Below are 23,652 nucleotides of genomic sequence, written 5' to 3'. Positions count from 1 at the left end.
CTAATATGACATAAATAAAATTCAAAAAATTAATCTCCATACTTGAGCAGTGTGAGATACCAAATCCTCTAGATGTTTGACACTAAGAGGTGGGGGGCGTTTGATCCAAAGTGAGCACTAGAGAGTATGTGAGTGTCCTTCCTTGACATATAGGAGACATTCAGTATATTCAGTTTCTATTCATTGTTCCCCTCTTTAAGCCTAATCAGGTTGTGAATGGTTTTTCTATTCATTCTAGAACACAACGTGTTGTTTGTTTTTCCTTTTACTTCTACTCTCTTACCCTTCACACACAGGGTATCCGTCATGTCAGTTCAGCCACGCTGTCTGTGTGGACAATCTTCAGCACACCAACACGCTGGAATCACAGAATTCCCAACATAACCAAAAACATGAGAGGATTTTTAGAGTTCTTACAATTTTGATCTTGCAAGGTTTGGGGCCAAAGGAATAGGAAATGGGTTGTCATGGTTTATTCAAGACTGTGGAAAGTTCATTTCATTACATGATAATAATTTTGTCCATTTTGCATCCACTTTCCTAGTTAATTATACTATATCAGTGTCTGTATGGTATTTTCTTCTAAGCTTTCTAAGATGAACCATGCAAAGACTCGTCCCGGTATAGCAGATTCTTTAAGACTCCTTTAAAACTATTTGCTTAGCTCTCAATTACAACATCTTTGTTTATAGGAGAATATATATGAATCCTAATTAATTCTACCCTGCTAAATATTGTTAATTAGACAAGGAGTGAATATCAAACCCAAGTTAAGCCCATTATAGTCTCTGCCACCCGGGTAAAATTGGGCCTGAGAGATTACAAGATTTGAGCCTGACTATGCCTATACCTTATAACCTGGAACCTGTCAGGGGCCTATGGTTCCATCATATGAACTTGAACTGTAACAGAGGAAGCCCTCTATAGAAAGAGGGAAGAATGAAGAGCTATGCAAATAGAAACAGAGAAAAGAGAGAAACATTTTGAAATGCATTTCCTTCCTGTTATGGGAATGAATTCCTTTTCCTTAAAGTAAATACCACATTCCACTTAGAAAAAAAAATTTTTTTAACTTGCTTAAATTGACTTTTCTTGCAACTAAAATTAGTGCTAATTGGTATCACCTGCATCAAATGTTAAGCGGTCACTAATATTATTCGTATCACATAAATGCACCTGAATTCTAGTCTCATCTCTAATGCTTAAACAGAGCTGGGCAGCAGGGGACAAGTACCTTTAATTTCTCTAAGCCTCAGTTTTAGTATTAGCAGCATGATGACAGAATCATGAAGATCACATAAAATGATGTATGTGAAAGATCTGTGCTATAAAAATCTAAACTATTATTTTTTTCTACATTTCGATGCCACTATTTCTCTGATAATTTATCTTGTATTTCTAGATAACACTGTTACTCATGTTTACTGTGTTTTCCATGTGGGTAGACAGATTTAAAGTTCCTGATGACAAAGGGGTGACTTTCATCACAATTTCAGGTTTTTGAGTGCTATCTTTATATAAGACCCTAGGATGGAAAAATTGAGGTATTAAAAACCAATTCTCATCCTACCCATTCCGTACCCCCAAAACAACGAAGTAGAGATTATTCTGACCATAACATTTATTTTGGGGAGTAATCAAATATTAATATACTTAGTTCATGAAGAAAATAAAATGTTAGAGAGTTCTTTCATAATGGCGGAGTTGCACTGGAAACTGGGCCACTGTTGAATTTTATTTTACTTTTTGTTATTCCCAGGGTAGCCGTACGCCAGATTTATAATGATAGAACCATATTATGTAACAGGATATTTGTTGTTAGATTTATTTGCAAAATGATTCTCCTCTACTCTGGAATAATGTATATAAATTCCAGTAATACAGAAAGTGGTATATTTTAGAAGACAGTTTGTCATGCAGTACATTTAATTTTTGAAATTCTAGCTTATAAGACTGATTAATTAAAAGATTTGTTTGACAGAAACAACCAGTTTACAGCAGGATTTTGGAAATTAAAAAAAGGAACAACTTACCCCTAAGATTTAAGTGACAGGTTTTCGGGTAAACTGATACAGCTTTCTCTGTAGCTTATAACAATATGCACTATGATACCATAAAGTTCATTAAACAGATTTCTCATTTTACTAATGTGTTTCTACAGTTCAGCAGTAAAACTTTTTTAAAATTATATATCACTAATACTTTTAAGAATCATCCTTGCTCCACTATCCCCAGTTCTTCCAGAGCATCCACTCTCCTTAATTATTTTTAATTATTCTCTTACTTATATTTGGTCACATAAATGTTTCACTAAACAGCATGTTGTGTTGTTTGTTTGTTTTAGGTATCATATTCTATATATTTTTCCACAGCTTGCTCTTTTCACTCAACAAATTTTAAGTCAATCTGTTGTGGTACAGTAACTGCGGCTCACTCTGAAAATTTTAGTTTTCATTTTCATTCAACTTTTTTGGATCCCAGTTCTTTTCCTAGCCTCTTACCAAGACATTTCTGCAAAGTTTCTTTTTCTGTTCACTGAGGCCATTGTGACTATCTTGATCTGGTGGTAACCATGGAAACCTGATAGGTTTTTTTTTTTAGGATAAGAGAGGTCAAGTAACTGAACTTAAACAAGCAAATATAATCAGCCTGTTTACCATTTAAATCTCTTTACTAATGCTGAAAAATCACTAGTATCACTTCAAATGTGAAGAGGTCACTAACGCTCAATTTTATAATGGTAGTTACAATATCACATAAAGCAGAGCTATCACCTAACATTTCTCTATCTATAAATATCAATTTTTAAAAATCTGTATATTGTTAATGCACTGAAGATTAGGACTATGGTAATTCATCTTCTTTGTTATAGAGGATGAATTCATTTGTTCTAAGTATTCTGAATATGTTTATTTTGTTATATTAACTCCCTTAGCAATGCTAATATAATTTAGCTATTAAATATTAAAGCAAAATATTATCTTATAAAATCATGCTCAAATTCTAGTATTCCCAGGTCAAAAGCTTTAGTAAGTTATTGCCCAATTATTGAAGCTCTATCTCTATAATCATATAACCCAGGATAATTGGTTGTATCCATTTTCATTCATCTTCCACTTAATTTAACAATTCTAAGAAGTCTTAAGTCTGTGGAGAAGGTTTTTTTGACAAAGTAGAAAATATGAATGAATTTGGGAAAGAAAGCCTAGAATAAAATTTCTATTACTGATTCATCACTGGGTGACAATCTTGGAATCTGGGCACTTTTGTTGAATTTGGAATATGCTGAATTTTTAAATTGCTAGGATGGCAACAATTGACTCACTGATAGTTGACAAGCTCTACACAGTAGGCATATGTAGTTTGGGCAGTTGTTCAGGATCTTTTTTCTTTGCTTGAGTTAAGGAGAGAGAAAACTGACCTGGTTAGAGAAACACTGCCTGTCATAAATCAACATAAAGGAATAAGCAACCCCTATTATAAAGTAGATGAAATTTCCCTTTGATTTGCCTTGTACTTCCTGTTTGATCTTTGTTAAGATCATTGAAAATTCTCCCGTGGTATATTTACAGTTTAATACCAGATTAGAGAAGAGAAAAATAAAACAACCATAACATTAAAATTAAACTGAAGTCACAGTACACAAAGGAAAAATCTCTAATGGCAAAATTTTAGGTTTTGAGTTACCACTAAAGTGGGGCATTTTAAGAAAGAAGCATTTGCTTGACTGTCCTCCAATTAAATCTTGTCACTTTATTGACCCTTTGGCCATTGTGAGTCGTTGACCTAATTGTTATGAGGAGGGTTATTGTGAAAAAGCATATGGCTTAGAATTACTGGACCATTGAGATTTTCCTTACTCAGTATGGGTGCAATTCTTCCATCCTGTGTCTTTTTTATTTTATTATACTCAAAAAAATCCTAAACATACTGTGAAGATGTGGGCCCAGCCTACTAGGGGGTGGATACAAGAAGCAACTATAGTTGGTTAAGATCCTAATAAGTTCATTGGCTAAGAAATCCCATAGGTAGCCATGGACCAGGTTAGAATTCACATCCACCTGACTCAGAGAACCCTAGAGTCAGATTGTATTTGAATGAGGCCATTGTGTTTGGATCCCAGAGACTGGATAAACCCAGCAAGTTAGGGCCAACAATCAGGGAGATCTTAGAAGCTACAGGGTGATGAAGTTCAAGCATACTTCCTGTCATCGAGGCTCTGCAGTAGGCTGAGATGGCTGAGATGGGGAGAGGTGGAGTAATGGACAACCTATGTCAAGCACACTACTTCCAGGATCTAGCTGTAGTTGGTGGCGGGGAGCTGTATTCAGAGAAGGGGTCCCTGAGCTATCAGGGGAAGCAAGGAAAGTCCCCCATTCTAGAGTAACAGACTGGTAGGAAAGAATCTAAGCAAAGAACCAGTACCTGAAATTTGAACGTAAGCCCAAACCCACATGTCTGTTCAGCAACAGTATAAAGCCAGCAATAAATCCTGTATAGTTCCCATCCCTCAGGGCAAGACCCATTCTAATGCCTACGATTTTGCTCTAGGCTTCTTTAAAAAAACATTATTTGAGCACCTACTAAAGGCCAGGCTAGAAGCTGGGCGTGTAATAGCAAACAAGATAGTGTCTTCTCTTCCATATCTTACGCTCTTAGTGGAAGGTTCAGACCAGAATATAGACAGTCACAATGCAAGATGTTATGAATGCCAGTTGGGGAAGGTATATATTGTGATGGTGGCATGAGTCAGAGCAGCTTATTAAGACTTGATGATGTTGGAGAGATCAAAAGATTTCTCAAAGAAGCTGAAGTCTAAGATAAGACCTGAAGAAGAATGGGCAGGAACAGGGATGCTGCTAACATGTTTCATTCAATAAGCAGGAGGTGCCATTAAACTATAAAATGATCATTTAAAATAGGTGCCCCTTCATTTGTGGAACTACTCAGTGCCAGGGCACATGAGTTGATGAACTGAAAGAGGTCTCCGTTAACCTCCTTGGCCACGTTTTCCTATGCAGAGCACAACCTGTGGCCTAGAATAGATTTATCTAGGTAAAAGGCTTTTAGGGTAGGGGGTAGAGCAGAGGAAATGAGGACCTCAAAGCTTAAAGAGTGTGGCTCTTGAAAATTGGAGTATGGAAGAAAACCAGCTTTACTTGTTCCTAGAATTGTCTCCTCAGACCATGGCAGCACAAGAGTACCTACCTGGGGAAGCTGCACAGAAGCCACCTGCAGGGATGCAGAGCATGCACTGAAGCATTTGCCAAGACAGAAATTTGACCCACTAGGCTCAAACTTCCTACAGTGACTCTACTTGTCATTTTACCCATTATAAGATTGTGGAACACTGTTTGACAATAGCAAATCAAAGTAAGGCTGGTGGTGTTGCCCACAATTACAATAGAAGTGGAATGGCTTAATTAGTAAAACATTAACTGGCAGGATTCCTATAAGTTAAAATGTACATATTTAAGGAGGCTTATTGTAACATTTATACCATTTATTTTATAATATACTAATTCAAATGTAAAAGTGAATGTAAATTGCCAGAAATTAACATGCAATGTGAAGAAAAGTCCTTTCATCCTCTGCAACTGTAGCATTTGGCAGATTCAGGAATAAATAATCTTTTGTGGCAAGGGTATGCCTTATCAAACATATGCAGATCAGCACTAATTAATGCTAATTAAGGTTTCCTGTCTATCTAGTTGGAAAAACGTCTAAATGTTATGAAATCCAGTTAGTATGCCTATTACGCTAATTGTTTTATATGGGGTGGTTCTTAATTAAAATATGTAAATTGACCTTAATTGCTATATACTAATGGGGGTTCATGTTATCTCACTAAAAGTGACAAGATGGTGAGGAGGGGTACTTAAATGACTAATTCTGATAAATCCTTAACTAAATGACCTTTACTCAAAATTAATTTTAATTGGAAGTTGGCTAAAGAAACATTTTTCTTCTTTGTTTCTTTTTAGTTTTTAGTAACATAAGAATGTTACTCTTCTTTGTTAATACAGCTTTAGAGGCAGTTGTGCATTGTTAATTACACTTAACAAGCAAGTTAATTTGACTGTTTACTGTTTATAGTTATCAGGAAGTTATTGATATCCTCATTTCAGTCTTGGGAGAAATGAGTTCTCATTGAATGTGAATTTATAGTTAGAATCCTATAGGTAAGTTGAGCGACCCAGTTAGTTTGTTAGAGTATGTGTTGAAGTTTGATGAGCCAGTAGTACTAATATGTACTCCTTGGATGATTTACACTGGAATTACCTTTTAAGAAAAATATTTTTTTTCTTTACAAAACATTAGCTTTTATTGGAGTTAAAAATCTCATTGAAGGTGTTTGGATAGACTGAAATGATATTCTTACATTTTACTTATCAAGTTTTTATTTATTATTTAATTGCAAACAAATTAAAATATGTATACCCAAACCAGTGTAAATTAATTTACATATTTTTATTTTTTTTACTATGCTAACTTTGCAATTACGGGAAGTAATTTAAATAAAGCTAACAAATATTTTACTCTTTTATTTGGAAGTAGTTTATGTTCATGTGTAATTTAAAATATATTTTTTAAAATCCTTCTGTAAAAATGTGAGAAAGGACTTGGTAAAATATTGTCATATGGAAATGAGCATAGAATAAAGATTGTAGTTTTTCTTTGTCAGAAGGAGACCCAATATCTTTACTCTTTTATCAGGACATTGTGACAAATGTTTCGCCTAGAATCATCCGAGGGACTACCTCCGGCCCCATGTATGGCCCTGGACAAAGCTCCTTCCTGAATATTGAGCTCATCAGTGAAAAAACGGCTGCATATTGGTGTCAAAGTGTCACTGAACTAAAAGCTGACTTTCCAGACAATGTAAGTGTGATTTAACGTCTAAAACAAAAGAATTGGCATAAGTTGGTGAATGTTTATTTAAACATCCAATTCATAGGCTTATAAATATTAATGTGTATAATATATTTTATTAAAGAATCTGCCAGTTGCTTTGCTGATGCATAGGAAGATAAAAAAGAAAGAAAAGCTCAAGAACTCATAAAAATCTGCACAATGTGAGGCTTTGTTATAAATGGGTGCCATGCAGATGGAAGAAGTATCTACATAAGCAGGAGGAAGAGAAATGAAATACTCATTTTATTGAGTTGATTTTCACTGGATGTGGCTAGTATTTATGAAGGTGATGACCTTAGGAAGAAATTGCAGACTATAAATCATTTTAAATATAAACCTGAAGCAGAAGCAGAATATCTTTGTATATAGTGTATTTATATTTTTTCAGTGGGAAATAATTTACCAAATAATTTTAATACCTTTATACTGAATGAGTCACTGTTTTTTTTATAAAACCCTTTCTTTAAAAGTACGGTGAACAAAGATTACATATATTTCATTTCTCTATGTTGCCAGTAGTTCTTTAACCTATGGATGGTATTTTCTCTTCAATAGATGGTTAGAGTTGTCCTTGATGTCATTCATTCATTTTTTCTCTCCTTCCCTCACCTCAATGCACATATATGCATGTACACACACACACACACACACACACAGAGACACACACATTCCCCCTGCCCCCCTTATTTTCTCTCTCAGAGCTGGTGATGAATGGAGATTGAGGTTTGAGCCATGTGTGTCTTTATTTGTAGAAAAGATTCAAAGACAAATTGGAATGGTTTAAGTATTCCAATGATAAATATTTTAAAATCTAATGAAATTTGTGGATATTTTCCCACAAACCAATACATTAGAAAATCTTACAAAAGGACTTTTGTTATCATACTATTGTCTAACCCATCAAGCTTTGTTTTTGTTTTTTATGTTTTAGAAAGTCCTAATTGTTTCAAAGTTTTCTTACATTGAAGCAAAATGAAGGCACATAGAATATAATTAATCTTCCTCAAGTCAAACTTTCAGATATGAAGGGTACTATTAAGACCCATATGAAACCTATAGCTTCTGTTCATTAGGAATCGTTCACTTTCTGAGAATGATGTTGCAAATCATCTCTGTTCACGTTATACAATCAACTCTAATAACAATTATGTTGAGCTATTTGTTTTTTAAAGGATCCAAATTTTGTGTGAAGCTTTTCTCAGAATGACGAGGACAAAAAGTGGGTCAATAAATAATAATAAGAATTATATATATATATATGTATATTTAAGATTTTATTTATTTATTTGTCAGAGCGAGAGCACAAGCAGGGGGGAGTGGCAGGCAGAGGGAGAAGCAGGCTCCCTGCTGGGCAGGGAGCCCGATGCAGGACTTGATCCCAGGACCCTGGAATCATGACCTGAGCCGAAGGCAGATGCTAAACCGACTAAGCCACCCAGGCATCCCTATTAATATATTTCTAAACATGGTCTACGGGTTTAAGTGTTATACTAGGTACTGAACATGCAATAACATAATAACCATAAACTTGAGCTCTTATAAGATTAAACTGTGCTTGGTACTGTTATAAATGCCTTATATATTTTAAAACTCAGTCTTTAAACAATCTTATAAGATAAGTACTATTACTTTCCCCATTTCACAGGGAGAAAACCAAGAGGAAACACAGAAGTTAGGTAGCATGCCCAGGGTTCCACAGCTATTACAGTGGTTCCTCCCTCATCCACAGCTACAGTTTCCATGGTTTTAGTTACCGGCAGTCAACCACGGTCTGAAAGCAAATGATCGTCCTTCTGATGTATTGTTGGAAAGTCAGCCGTTGCTTAAAGCTATGTCACAGTGCTTATGTTATTCCCCTCACTTCATCTCATCACATGGGCACTTTAACATCTTACATCATCACTAGAAGAGTGAAGACAGTACAATATGGGATTTTGAGAGAGAGAGAGAAAGATCACATTCACACAACTTTTACTACAGTATGTTCTTATAATTGTTCTATTTTATTATTAGTTATTGTTGTTAATCTCTTATTGTGCCTAATTTATAAACTAAACCTTTATCGTAGGTATGTATGTATAGGAAAAAGCATAGTATTTAGAGGGTTCAGTGCTACCCTTAGTTTCAGGTATCCACTGGGGGTCTTGGAACATATTCCCCATGGATCAGGGGGGTTATTATATACAGTGAATCCAGAATTTGAACTTGAAACTTGCTTTTAGCATCTGTGCTCCTAATGATAGTGTTCTCTAATGTACTTACTGCAGTATCATTTCAGGCCTTTAAAATTTCAGTATTACTTTTTAATGCAACATAAGAATAGCATGAAATATAATTTCCCCAAATATTGCTTCTATAGTATTTAGATACACCAGTGTATCTGAAAAAAATCATTTTTCCTGGAACAGAACTCCCACCAATGGCTTGTCTTAAGTTCTGTCTACCCTCTTCTGGGCAGGAGTGAGATGTTAAATAATGGCCTCCAAGAAATGACTGTAAGTAGACAAGAAAGCTGAGATGAAACCTTCACTTTGTGATTCCACAGTCAAGTAGAAAGAAGAGGCACATTTCAATGTTCTTTTCAATTTCCCTGGAAACAATTTTCTTCTCCTATAATGCTTTTTCTTCTGAGAAAACAATGCTTGCATTTCTTGATTCTAATTCTTTCACCATTTAGATTATACTCATTTTTCTTTTTCTATATTGTTAGAACTGATTTCTAACATTTTTATTCCCCATATCAAAGGTAACATTTTAAATACAATTAAAATGGCATTCCCATTTGAACCCATAGAAATAATGTGTTGCACCTAGATATTGCCATGCTGAGAGTAGAATATCCCCCACTGTTTTGGAATTACTCTGATGCCAAACCCAATGAGCTGAATGAAAGAAGGTGACCCTTCATTTTCCAAGTTTAATTATCACTCTCACTGGAGTTTTCCCACATCATTCTCGAGTGTGTGGCTGCCACCTTTAATGACAGGGATCAGATAATTCAACCCACTGTGGCAGCTTCTAAGCAAGGGCTAACTTTTCTGAAAAAGAAACTATCCTGGGGGTTGTGGGGAAGGGATGTAGGCCAGCTGATATCAGCAGCTAGTATCTCTCTTTCCGGAGAGAATAGGCACGAGTTGGCCGCGAACTGGAGAAGACAGCTGGAAGAACATCTTGAATATAAGGGCATTGAGAACTGAAATATATTGTAAGGGCTTGTTTCTTAACTATCACAGAGTTACACCAAAGCCTACACTTATAATAGACTTCTGCCCAGCTTTCAAGGTTTCCTTTTATTTATCTGTGAATTAAATTTGGCACACTGATCATTGTAGTGACAATTATTACTAAGAGTTTTTTTTTTTTTTTTTGTTCCTAAGCTGAGATTTTGCAATGCTTATTATGAAATGTACTGTATAATTAGGGCTTACAGAAATCAATTTTAAGTGAATCCTTTCATTCTCACTGCAAAAGCCTTAGAAACCGTATATTTTAGGCTTCGAAAAAAATTTTTTTACCAAAAAAATACATGCTGCATTTTGTCTGAATGCACTGAATTAGCAAACAAAGACTGACATTTTCTATCATTTGTGGCAGCTAAAGTAAGAGTTAGGCAAAAGATAGGGATTCAGCATTGAATTAGCTGGTAAAGCTAGAAAAGGGAGTGATGGCTTTGTTAGAGAAATTAATAAAGGAAGAACAATTGATATGTAAATATACTTCTATTACAATACACCTCATTCTACTGAAACCCTTTCTCAGTTCATTACTGAGAAATCAGCATTGCGCACATTAAGTTCAAAATGATTCCAAAGAAGTTGTTCTTCATCAGCATTCCTGAAAGTGCTTTCCTGACCAATAGCCTCTAAATGCAGAGTTCTTAACCCTACGTGTATGCCATGGACTCCTTATATACCCATGTGAAGCCTAAGAGCCTTTCTTCAGAATGTTTTTGAATATGTAAAACCCAATTCAATAGTATGCAAAGGATTCCCATTGTATTAAAATAGAATGCTCAACTCATTTTAAAGAATATGATATAGTAACTCATGTTCCTCTTTAATAAGTCACTAAAAACAGGCTCATGGCAGATCTAATAACTATTGCAATTCTGACATATAATGGTGACTATCAGTGACACAGTGAGATATCTGTGACAACTGTATGGTGATTTTCTGTGGCTTCCGTTGGTGCAAAGTTACAGGTATTGATAGTGGTACTGTGGTTTGTTGTATTCATGAGGAAACACTAAATTTCAGCAGAGGTTAGTGAAAATAAAGGTCTAATTTTTTCCCATCCAAGTTCATGAATTTCCTGCATTCTGTCAAGAATTCTGTGGACCTCAGATTAAGAACCTATGTCCAGTGGTTCTCAGTTCTGTGATATAGAATCACTTGGGGAGCTTCAGAAAAGGTTTTTATGGTTAGACCCTGTCCTAGTTCAGTCATTTCAGAAATTCTGACATGGATACAATGAGTATACATCGGTGAGAGTGTGTGTGTGTGTGTGTGTGTGTGTGTGTGTGTGTGTGTGTGTGTGGTGTGTATTTTTTTATAAACTTCATCAATTAATTCTACTGTGTATAAAACCAGCATCATTCATAACCCTTGACATACATCATTAAATATTTATAAAAGTCCTGTATCAGAACTTGAGAGCCTTCTATACATGCTAGGAACTGTGGGCTTCATGTATCTGTGAAGCAGAGTTTTTCCTCAGTTTATAGATGAGGAAACTGACTTTTTGAAATATTGCATTGCACGAGGCGCTGTGTCACACAGCTAGTAAGTGAAATCCCTGGAACTGAAAATCTTCCCATTACTTGGCTCTAAAAACCTGAGGAATTAGGAGTAATATGTTATTTCAGTCCTCCTTTACCCACCCACTCAGAGGGTCAATTACATTGAGCTCTCTTAACCACAGACTCTCAAATAGAAAACAAAATCTTTTTATTGGACAAAGAAAGAAGTCTGTCATCAGCAAACCATTATTTTGTCATTAGTCCCAGCGCAGGATATTTTATAGCTCAATACTTACTGCTTTGCAGGAATGTAGCTGACTTTAGAAAACAATGTCAGTGACTCAATGTGGACCTTGGTTTGAACTGTTACCGGGTCCCCTCTTAAGTTCTGTATTTGAAAATAGGGAGTCAAGACATTCAGTTGGATCTATGTATCCTCTAAGCACGGAGGATGCTCACTGCTTCATCAGTGGATGTTCATCACCCTATAACTCTTACAGTCTTCTTATAGGCACTATGAAGGCTGACTCAGCAGAAGCAGGCTTTCTTTTCTTTGGATTATTTATAATTAAGTCTCACTCATTAGGAATAAGGGGATTTTGTTACCTCCCCCTCCATCTATTTAGAAAGATAAAATTTAGTAACAGATAAAACTATAATATGTATGTTGTCAGGCCAACAATGACCAGTACAGGGTTGTTATTTTTACTTTCATTTTTTATTAAACCATTGCTTTCTTATCACAGAGCTTATAAAGCATAAACATCACCTTGGCCCTTCCCCCTCATATCCTGAAGAGGATATTTACCAACAGAAATATAGGTATCCCTGCACTGGAGGGGTTCCTCCTTTGCTCCCTCTGGAATTTTTTAACCTTGTCAAGTCTCTGTTTCTGTCAATTCTACACATTCCCATGTTGACTTATTTTATTTTTTTTAATATTTTATTTATCTGACAGAGAGATATAGCGAGAGAGGGAACACAAGCAGGGGGAATGGGAGAGGGAGAAGCAGGCTTCCCGCCGGGCAGGGAGCCCGATGCGGGGCTCCATCCCAGGACCCTGGGATCATGACCTAAGCCGAAGGCAGACGCTTAATGACTGAGCCACCCAGGTGCCCCCCCATGTTGATTTATTTTAAATAAATTAAGAAACTGCTAGAGCAGGTATTGAAGGGAAGGCTAGTATATCCCCAGGAAACTCCTTCCTTCTTTCCACCATGAATTCTAGAGGACATAAATACTTCCCAACCTCCCTTCTTTGCTAAAATCCAGGACAGTTATCTGATGACATTACTTTATTGATTTTTTTAAAAATACCTAGTCTACAAAAAATAAAATAAAGATGAATCATAATAGTAATGGAAATTTAAAAAGTTAGGGTGGATGGAGGTAAAACAGTCCATATCCAATTATCCTAACAAATATCTGTTTTCATTTTCCTAGACTTGACTCTAAGAACTAAAGGCATGAGGTTTTAGGTCAGAATGGGTTTGAATTTCAGCATGTCCTTTGACTTGCTATTTATTGGCACTCTCAACCTCAACTTCCTCATCTGTGCAATGACAATAACTATTCTCAGAGGTTGTACATATTAAATGAGATATTATATGTAACATGTTTGGTACGTTGCAGTTATTCACCACTATAAATTATATTGCATAGGATACCTTTATCCATTTGGCTTTTAGTCCATCTTAAAATACTAATTAGTTTCCATAAAATATTCTGAGAGAGGGATTTGGTAAGTCAAAGGTAACAGCATGTTTAGAGCTCTTGAAGTATATTGCCAGTTGATTTTCAAAGCATTTTTGAACAATTCATATAAAAGTCACTATTTTAGAAATAATTACCAACTAAAAAATTAAAAGCTAACTCACTAAATATACTTTTTAGTGATTCTTCTGAGCCTGAGTTTATTATATGTCATATAGAATGTAAAGTCTGATTCTTTGTTCAGTGTTGTATTCATTATACTTCTGTGCTTTAATATCATTCATTCTTTTGACTTAGTTTCCAATTAAAACAAGACTCAAATAATGAGTTATTTTCTTAGTATCAGCATAGAAACAAAGAAAATTTAAAATATGTTTGATTCCACAAAGCAAGTAGTAGCCAAAATGAATCAGAATACATAATGTAGCTCATAGTTCTGTGATTAGTTTCTGGCTCCATGTAGCCAAGTTTTTTTTGTTTTTTTGTTTTTTTTTTTGAGATAGGATATTCCTAGTTTCTTAAAAGAAAACATTAGCTGCAGTTTAGATGGAGTAATGGGGACTGGATTTACCATCCCAATTGAAACAGCAACATAAAAAAAAAAAACTTATAAAATATATGAAAAAACAGTTTTTAAGACCTGGAACATCAGTCAATAAAGATAGTAGTCACTGAGAGATGGAAAACTTAGTAAATGAGCTCTGCCATTGCTCAAGAAGGTTTCCAGGCCACATTGCAGGGAGCAGAACCCAGGGATCTGAGTTGAGGAGATAGAAGTGAAAGTCCAGGGAGACCAAGATGGCTAGAATTCACAAGTCAGAGCACCAGAAAGCAGAGAGCTACATAACAGAGCGTATTCCAGAAACTGGCAGAAGGTCTTTCTTGAGTATTCAGCAGAGTACAGATCAGCTCATGCATGTGAGTGAATTACGAGGGACTGCAGAAAGAACTTTCTGAATGGATTAGAGGGACTAGTACTCAATTCTTAAATGGATCTGGGAATAATGACTCTTCCTGCTAGCCAGACTGGAAAACCCTATGATATACAATTAGCCACAGGGTGAGCACTGCTTTAGTCATGCCCAACAAACCTTAAAAGCAAGAAACGATCAGAATATCTCCAAGTGACTTAACTGCAACTCAGAACAAAATTCAAGAATATAGGAATACAAAAATATCTAGGACCAAATAATATAAACTTCACAGTGTCTGGCATTCAATTAAAAATTACCTATCAAAGAGGGAGACAAACCATGAGAGACTTTTTTTTTTTTTAAGATTTTATTTATTTGACAGAGAGAGACTGAGAGAGGGAACACAAGCAGGGGAGAATTGGAGAGGGAAAGACTCTTAACTATGGGAAACAAGCTGAGGGTTTCTGGAGAGGAGGTGGGTTGGGGGATGGTGTAACTGAGTGCTGGGCATTAAGGAAGGCACATGATGTGATGAGCACTGGGTGTTATACACAACTGATGAATTGTTGAACACTACATCTGAAACTAATGATAAACTATGTGTTGGTTAATTGAATTTCAATTTAAAAAATTATGTATCATGTAAGAAAGTAGGAAAATATAACCCAAAATAAGAGGAAAACCAATTGAAAGATTGGTTTTCAGATGCCAGGTTTCAGATGCCAGAACTGATGAGATGTTAAAATTAGCAGACAAATGCATTAAAGTGTCATTACAACTATATTCCATATGTTCAAAAACTAAGAGATGGAACATAGATAAAAACAAACAAACAAACAAACAAAACTCCACTAAACCAGAGAAAACTGCAATGAATAAGATGAAAAATACCCTGGTAGTTATTAACAGCATATTAGGCATTGCAGAAAAAATGATAAGTCAACTTAAAGATGTAGCAATAAAAACTATCTAAAGTAGAATGCATGTGGGGGTGGGGGTGTTGGGGAGTGGGGAGTAAACATACTGTTAGTGAGCTAGGGACAACTTCAAGTGGTCTAATATGTACTGAATTTTCAAAGTTTGAAGAAAAAAATGGCCCCAATTTTCCCAGTTTTTCATAAAACTACAAGCCTTCTCACCTGCCAAACAAACAAACAAAAAAACCAAGAAACTTGAGCCCCTGGCATAAGAAACATGAAGAAAATTACATCAAGGAATACATCATAATCAAATTAATCAAACCAATGATAAAGAGAAATTCTAAAAGTAAAGACAAAAAGCCTGTTCCGTACAGAAGAATAAATATAAAGGTTATTGTTTTGATTTGTAGTCAGAAACAATGCAGGCTAGAAGACAACAACTTTCAAGTGCTGAAAGAGAAAAAATGACAACTGTTAATCTAGATATCAAAATTCAGCAACATATCTCTCAAAAATACAGATGTGTATTTTCCAAAGAGAAAAAGACTAAAAGAATTCATCACTGAGGGATTGGCACCACAGGAAATATTTTTTAAAATGTTTTAGTCAGAAAGTAAAATGATGCTAGGTTGAAATATGGATCTACACAAAAAAATGAAAAGTACCGGAATTTGTAACTATAAATAGCTTTTATTTAATTCACTTTATAAGAGAATTGGTTGTTTAAACAAAAATATAAAACAGTCTGTGATTTATAAAATATATTAAGTATTACATTTTGTATTGTAATTGTACAAAATTTGTGAGGAAGAAATGGAAATATACTACTGTAAGCTTCTAACACTTTATGTAAAGTTTTTTATCACTTGAAGGTAGACTGATAACTTACAGATGTATGCCCTAAGCTCTAAACAACCAATAAAATAATGCTTGAGAATTATAGCTAAAAAGCAACAATAGAGGTATAAAATAGAATCATACAGAGTACTCAAACCAAAAGAAGGCAGAAAAAGAAAGGCTATAAAAAAGAGACAATGCAAATAGAAACCCTGTAGTAAGATGATAGAGTTAAACCTAACCATATCAAAATCACATTAAATATAAATGGTCTAAACATCCCCAATTAAAAGGCAGAGATTTTCAGATTGGATGAAAAAGCATGACTCAACTATATATACTGTTTACAAGAAAAACAATTTTAAATATGAAGACACAAATAGGAGAAAATTGAAGCAATGGAAAAAGATGTACCATGATAACTCTAATCAAATAAAATCTTGTAATATTAATAACAAAGAAGATATCAAAGCAAAGATTATTACCAGGGACCAAAAGGACCATTTTATAATGATGAAATGGTCTATCCATCCAGAAATGATAGCAATCCTAAGGTTTATGCACTTAGTAACAAAATTTTAAGATACATGAAGCAAAAACTGATAGAACAGGAAGGAGCAATAAAAAACTCAGAATCACAGTTGATTCCCATACCTACCGGTAAATAATTAATAAAACAATAGAGTGAGGCTATTCAAAACTTGAAAAATGCTATCAACTTATTGAATTGACATCTATAGGACATGTCATCCAATGGCAACAGAATACACAGTCTTTTCAAATACATCCATACCATTTACTAAAATAGGCCATATTCTGTGCAACAAAAGAAGTCTTAATAATTTTAAAGAATTCAGTTCATCCAAGGTATGTATTCTGACCACAACAGGCATGTATTTGGAAAATCCCCAAAATATTTAAAAAATAAATAATACATCTAAACAATCTTTGAATAAAGGAAAAAATCATAAGAGAAATTAAAATTATTTTGAATTGAATGAAAATTAAAATATAAAATATTAAAATTTGTGCTATGTCATAAAAGCATTACTAGTAGGGAAATTTATCACATCCAACACATATATCCGAAATGAAGGAAAGTCTCAAATTAATTATTACAACTTCCACCTCTAAATACTAGAACAAGAAGAACAAACTAAACTCAAAGTAAATAAAATAAGGATATAATGAAGATCAGTGGAGGAAATTAATAAGATAGCAAGAAAAAACAATAGAGAATATCAAGGAAAGTAAAGCTTTGCAAAATTCCTTGCAAGAACAACTAAAATTGATAAAACAGCCTGATTGATGAAGAAAAAAGGAGAGAAGAAACACAAATTATCAGTATAGGAAATGAGAGAAGTAGCACCACTGCAGATTCTATGGATATTAAAAGAAAAACTTTAGAGTATTATCAACAATTTCATGCAAATAAACTGGTCAGATTCCTTGAAAGACACAAAGTATCAAAGCTTAATCAAGAAGCAATAGATAATGTTAAAGAAATTGAATTTATAGTTCCAAACATATCCATGAAGAAAACAGTAGGCCCAGATGGCTTCACAAGTAGATTCTGTCAACCATTTATGAAAGAATAATGCCAATTCTACACACACTCATTCAGAAAAGTAATACAGAGGGAATACTTCCCAACTCAATCTATGGTGCCAACACCCTAGTACCACAACTAGACAAAAGACAGGAAAAATATGGACCATTGTCCTTCGTGAACATAGATGCAAAAGTTCTAAGCAAAATTTAACAAATATAATCCAATAATTTATAAAGATTATATTATGACCAAATGAGGTCTATCCCAAAAATTCTGAGTAGGTTTAACATTTGAGAATATTGTAATTCACAGAAGTGACAAACTAAATAATAGCAACAATGACAACAACAATATAAATTGTATAATTATCTCCATAAACCAAACAAAAAAAAATTGAAGAAATCTAAAAATCTGTTTCTAGTTTAAAAGAAATTTCAGCAAACTAAGAATAGAAGGGTAATTCCTTCACCCAGTGAAAAGCAATAAAAACAAACAAAAAATCCAAAGCTAACATCATAGGTGATGGTGAAAGACTGAACATTTTCTTTCTAAGAGAAATAAGGGTATCTGCTCTCACCACTTCTATTCCACATTGTGCTAAAGTTTCTGTGCTGTTAAATAAGAGAATGACAACAACAACAAAAAAAGATATGCAGATTTCAAAGGAAGAAGTAAAACTGTTTTTATTCACAGATGACATGATTGTTTACGTAGAAAATGTGATTAAGTGTACCAGTAAAAACCACTTTATTTACAAAAGCAGGCAGCTAGCTTACAGGCTGTTGTTTTCAGATTTGATTTTGTTTTTTTTTTAAGATTTTATATATTTATTTGACAGAGAGGGAGGGAGGGAGAGCACAAGCAGGGGGAGTGGCAGGCAGAGGGAGAAGCAGGCTCCCTGCTCAGCAGGAAGCCCAGTGTGGGGCTTTATCCCAGGACTCTGGGATCATGACCTGAGCTGAAAGCAGACAACCTCCTGAGCCACCCAGGTGCCTTCAGATTTGATTTTTTAAAAATATTACATTAAAATAGCGTTTGTCTTCATTACCAACTTTTCTTGTACTCTCTTAAATTCTGTACCCCAGGAGAATGCCTAACTCACCACATCCTGGTCATGGTCTGTCAAAATATTACTTTAAATAATAAATGAGTTTATTAGCAAGGCTACAAGATACAAGGTCAACTTATAAAAATCAATAATACTTTTTATATGCTGGCAATAGACAACTGGAAACTGAAATAAATATATCATGTTAATATATCAATAGCAGCAGACACATGAAATAGGGATAAATCTGACAAAGATGTGAAAGACATGAACTCTGAAAACTACAAAATATTACTGATAGAAATTAAAGATGACCTAAATAAATGGGAGGTGCTACTGTGTTCAGTGATTGGAAGAGTTTGTATTGTTAAGATGTCAAGTTTCCCCATACTGATGTAAAGATAATATGTAATCCTAATCAAAATGTTAGCATTATTTTTTTGGTGGAATTTCACAAGCTGATTTTGAAATTCCTATGGAATTTATAGTAGCCAAAACCATTTAAAAAAGAACCAATTTGGAAGTCTAAAACTTTCTCATTTCAAGACTTATTTTAAAACTACAGGAATCAAGATAGGGTGATACTGGCATAAAAATAAATATACAAATAGATTAATGGAGAACAAGAAGCCCCTGAATAACTGCCTACAACATACTTTTTCTCAAACTCCGCTTTACTTTGTAATTTGTCAGGCTGCCTTTTGGGTAACAATATTGTCTCCTCCATTTGGAAGTATGGCATGGAACACACTGAACCATGTTGAAAGAGACCCTGGGGATGGTGATGATACATTGAATTTAAACTCTTTTTTGGTATAAATTAGCTCATGATAGAGGCAATGGAAACAATTTATAAATTATATATGTTTGTTACATAACCAGACCATGTCATAAAATGAAACGAAGTCCATACTCAAACAGCTGGAGTTTTGTTCAGTAGGCTCACTTCCTTAATACCAATTTGGTAATTTCTCATCATTCTAATGTTTTTGTGGAGAACGCAACTCAAATGCATTCTTCTCTTAAAATATTCGAGAAACCAGGAGAGAGAAAGGATAAAGTAAAACCTTCTACTCTCCTCCCCTTGCCCCCTGCAAGTCCATAAAATATATATTTTTATCTTAAAGGGCCCATTTAAAAACATCTTAGAAAAAAGCACCAGTTTTTTTATGGCAGGCTTAAAAGTAGGAGGTAATATAAAGGTTTTTATTTAACATAAGGTACTACAATTACATGTGTTGCATTTACTTTGTTACAAACTACTTATCTTATTTTACTTTTGGGGGAGGGATGGGAGCTTGCTGATAGACAACATTTTTCCCCCAGCTTCTTTTTTTGCCACTAGTCATTTTATTCTTTTACATTGTACCCTACAGGGAATATTCCAGAGATTTATTTTACACAAGGAACTATTTTCATATTTTCGCCTTAGGTCTTTTAAGACATTTACTTGAAAGTATTCTCTTTATTTTTTAAGATAGTTAAAACAAACAAAAAAACCCTTAGCGGTGCTGTTTTAAAGGTTTGTATACTGTGCTATAATGACTGTTTTTGATTTTTGACCATTATTTATGGTTGGATAATTGATTCCATTTAAGCAGAATTTGAGGCTGTATCTGAGACCCACAAATAAGATCTAATTAATTGTAAACCAGCTAAAAGGAGAATGGTCACAGAGGCCTTGGACAACTAATTTAATCACCAGGCAAATCAAACATTCTTACAAGTGAGGTAAATTTTGATAGAACAAACATGTACAATGAACCCTCCAAATGACTGAAAATTGTATTCTGTGGATTTATCTTCATTTTAAAAACCAAAGTTATAAAAATATACATTAGAATGAGGGCCATTTTAGTAGGAATAATACATATTTATACAGGCAACTTGCAATTATCCATTTCAGTAACAGGGAAGACTTAATGAATGGAATTCATCAATAACAACATGATATTTTTACCAGTATCTTCTAGTTTTATACCAAGAATGCATTTCATAATCATGTTAGACATAAAAGGTAAGATTAAAAAAAAAAAAAGAACAGAAGAAAAAGAAAAAAAACAAACATCTTTTGGCAATGAGCTTTTTCCCAAGGCAAAGAAGCAAGAATTGAAAAAGGGATTTTAGGAATTCAAAACATAATAACTTATTAATTTTGTATAGCCATTTGTAGTACACAAATTTCTATTTCTCCGAGCTGATCTCATAATAACTTTGTAAGGAAGGCATGAATATCATCATCATTTCATACTGTAATCTAATAGCTAGATGAAGGTAAGTAATTTCTCAAGGATTTCTCTCAGATTGTGAATGGTAGAATTTCAAATTGATAACAGAACATCTGACGTATACACACAATAGAAAATTATTTCTTAAAAGTCAAGCTTCAGAGTAGTCAAAAATGTTCATGTATGATTCGCTTTTTCTTTTCACCTGGATTTTCTTCCCCTTCTGGTGGAGGTGCTAATGAGCAGAGAAATGGTAAAGGTAATCAGCCAGAGGGAAGAGAAGAATCAAAGACCCAGATAATTCACAAACTGGAAAATGAGCTCCTAACTAATCAAGACTGGATTGTAAATAGGATAGAAGGAATTTATGCATCCCTGGTATTGGCCTGAATAGCATTTGTACCCAATCCAAGAAAAGTATTTGTGAATTTCACAGTTGGCTATTTTTTCTCCCTTTGAGTTTTCCTGAACTGATTATCCATTGTATATGTGAAGCAAAGAAGTAACTTACCATTAAAGTCATTTTTGAGGTGGATATTTCACTTCACATGTTGTTAAAATGCCTGGAGCATTAATAAGGAATGAGTTAACTTTATTAATATAGCTTCTTCAGGGAGTTTCTGATCTATATACTGATCACCCAAAAGGAAATTTTGTGTAATATTTTATTCATGCAGAATTTAGGGAAGTAACTAGATTGACTAATCTTTCCATAATAAATAATTTAATTTAACTTTGTGCTGCTTTTTGCATTTTAATTTCTTCATAATGTGTCCTTTAAAACCCCCAGTATTAAAATGATCAGTGACTGTTTGTGCTTGATTTAGTTTAAATTGTAAATTTAGGTATGGCTCTGGGGTTACAAAGTACAGGGGAAGGTGTCTTAGTGTAGGAAGTGAACACATTTATAGATTGGAAAAGCTATGTGTGTGATCAGTTTTTTAATGAATTGTTGGAAACAGTGTAGAACTCAACAGAAACAATGACATATAACACTACATACCAATAATTCTTATTGTTACTTAGACTGCGATTGCACCTCAAATACTTCACATTTCATATACTTTCCTACCTACTATTTAACTGCTGGGTTTTGTGACATGTCTTGATGCAGAGTTTGTTGCCTTTGTCTCTGCTTAACACCTTCTACGAATTTCCCAACTCAAACTCAAACAGCTAGGATAGATGCAGTATGGTTAGATTGTGACTTTGACATTCAGGCAGGACTTCTACTTCTCCTTTGGATGTAGAAAACCAGAGAACTCGCCACTCCCACCCTAACAAGCAGAACAAGTCAGATAAACTGCAAAATCTGGTTTTTAAAAACCTAGCAGAGGGGCACCTGGGTAGCTCAGTCAGTAAAGCGTCTGACTTTCAGCTCAGGTCATGATCTCAGGGTCTTGGGATCAACTCCCTTGTCAGGCTCTGTGCTCAGTGGGGAGTCTGTTTGTCCCTCTGCCCCTCCCCCTTGCTTGTACTCTGTCTCTCAAATAAATAAATAAAATCTTAAAAAAAAATAGCAGAGATCTGAGAATGCAAATTAACCTGCATAAACTAAATTCCCGAGAATGAGAAGTTCTTTTTCAGAGAGAAGAAACACATGACTGTTTTGCACCCTGCAGGAATGGTGAGAGGGTAAGGAAGTCATCATAGAGAAACCAGTGAAATTTTAAAGAACATTTAATGGATGTGTTTGGAGTGGTCTGATGTGTGAAAATATAAGGAGCCCAGACACAGACCTTGTCAGCCTCTAGCAACCAACTCGTTCCCATGTTACTTAATTGAGTAGCCTACCAGATGTGGGGCCAAAGCAGCCTAACAGAGAGAGCCTCTCTAAGGTAAGCACAGCCTTCTCCAGTAACAAGGCAGAGCCCTGCTGAAGGCTTGGGCTGCAAGGCATTCTAGGCCTTCACCTATTGTGCTGCAGTGGCTCTTTTGAAGGTTTAAGGAAGGCAAGGTCAGCAGAAAGATAGTCTGAAGCACAGAAAGCCAGTGTGGGACTGCAGAGCCAAGAGAACTCCTTAGCAACACAAAAAGCTGGCAGCTGGTCTGTAAGCAGCAAAAGATACCCCTTGGTTTGGAAAGTTGGTGGCTGGCCTAATCGTAATAAAGAGACTCTGGAGGCTTTCTGGGGCTCAATTCCCAAGTCCTACTGAAAAGAAGAGTTCTGATTCAGCCATCAAAATGTTTGAAGCCAGTGGAAAGCTGAATCTAAGGAAAACCACAACAAAGCCCAGACTCAACAACAGATTTCACCAACTCAGTCTCCTACATTAGCAACCTAATAATAGAAGAGGTGCACCCTTTTCTGGGGGTAATTATTATTTATGTAAGTCTCTACTGTTCTTTCTGGCCGTGGGAGGAGCAGAGGGAGAGAGAGACTCTTAAGCAGGCTCCATGCCCAGCCTGGAGCCCAACTTGGGGCTCCATCTCACAACCCTGAGATCATGTCCTGAACCAAAATCAAAAGTCAGATGCTTAACCAACTGAATCACCCAGGCATCCTTCTACTGTTCTTTTGTACAAACTATCTGGCATATAATAAAAAATTATAAGACATGAAAGAAAAAACCAATGTGACCCAGTGTCAAGAAGGTTTTCTTACAAGTTGTCTGTAGAAGCAGATCCAGAGATAGAAATGGAATTATCAGGTAGAGACTTTAAAATTACCATGATAAATGTGAAAAAAAAAAAAAAAACCCAGTGGAAGAGGATTCATGGGAACATACAGGATTTTATCAGAGTTGTAAAGCATTAAAAAGATCCAAATGGAAATAAATGAAGAAT

The 23,652-nt window shown here is 34.9% G+C and overlaps 1 protein-coding gene across 2 annotated transcripts in view; it reads left to right on the top strand.

The window, feature by feature from the left end:
• DPYD (dihydropyrimidine dehydrogenase) overlaps nt 1-23,652 on the top strand; it is a 795,521-nt gene that overhangs the window by 464,853 nt on the left and 307,016 nt on the right. For both annotated transcript variants that reach the window (XM_027618372.2, XM_027618382.1), the window contains exon 14: nt 6,718-6,882. In XM_027618372.2, the coding sequence (XP_027474173.1) occupies nt 6,718-6,882 (165 nt within the window). The remainder of the gene's footprint in view (nt 1-6,717; nt 6,883-23,652) is intronic.

The sequence above is a fragment of the Zalophus californianus genome, chromosome 4, assembly GCF_009762305.2.
Source record: "Zalophus californianus isolate mZalCal1 chromosome 4, mZalCal1.pri.v2, whole genome shotgun sequence".
NCBI classification, from domain to species: Eukaryota; Metazoa; Chordata; class Mammalia; order Carnivora; family Otariidae; genus Zalophus; species Zalophus californianus.
The sequence above is the reverse complement of the archived record's forward strand: the minus strand, read 5'-3'. Positions and strand labels throughout refer to the sequence as shown.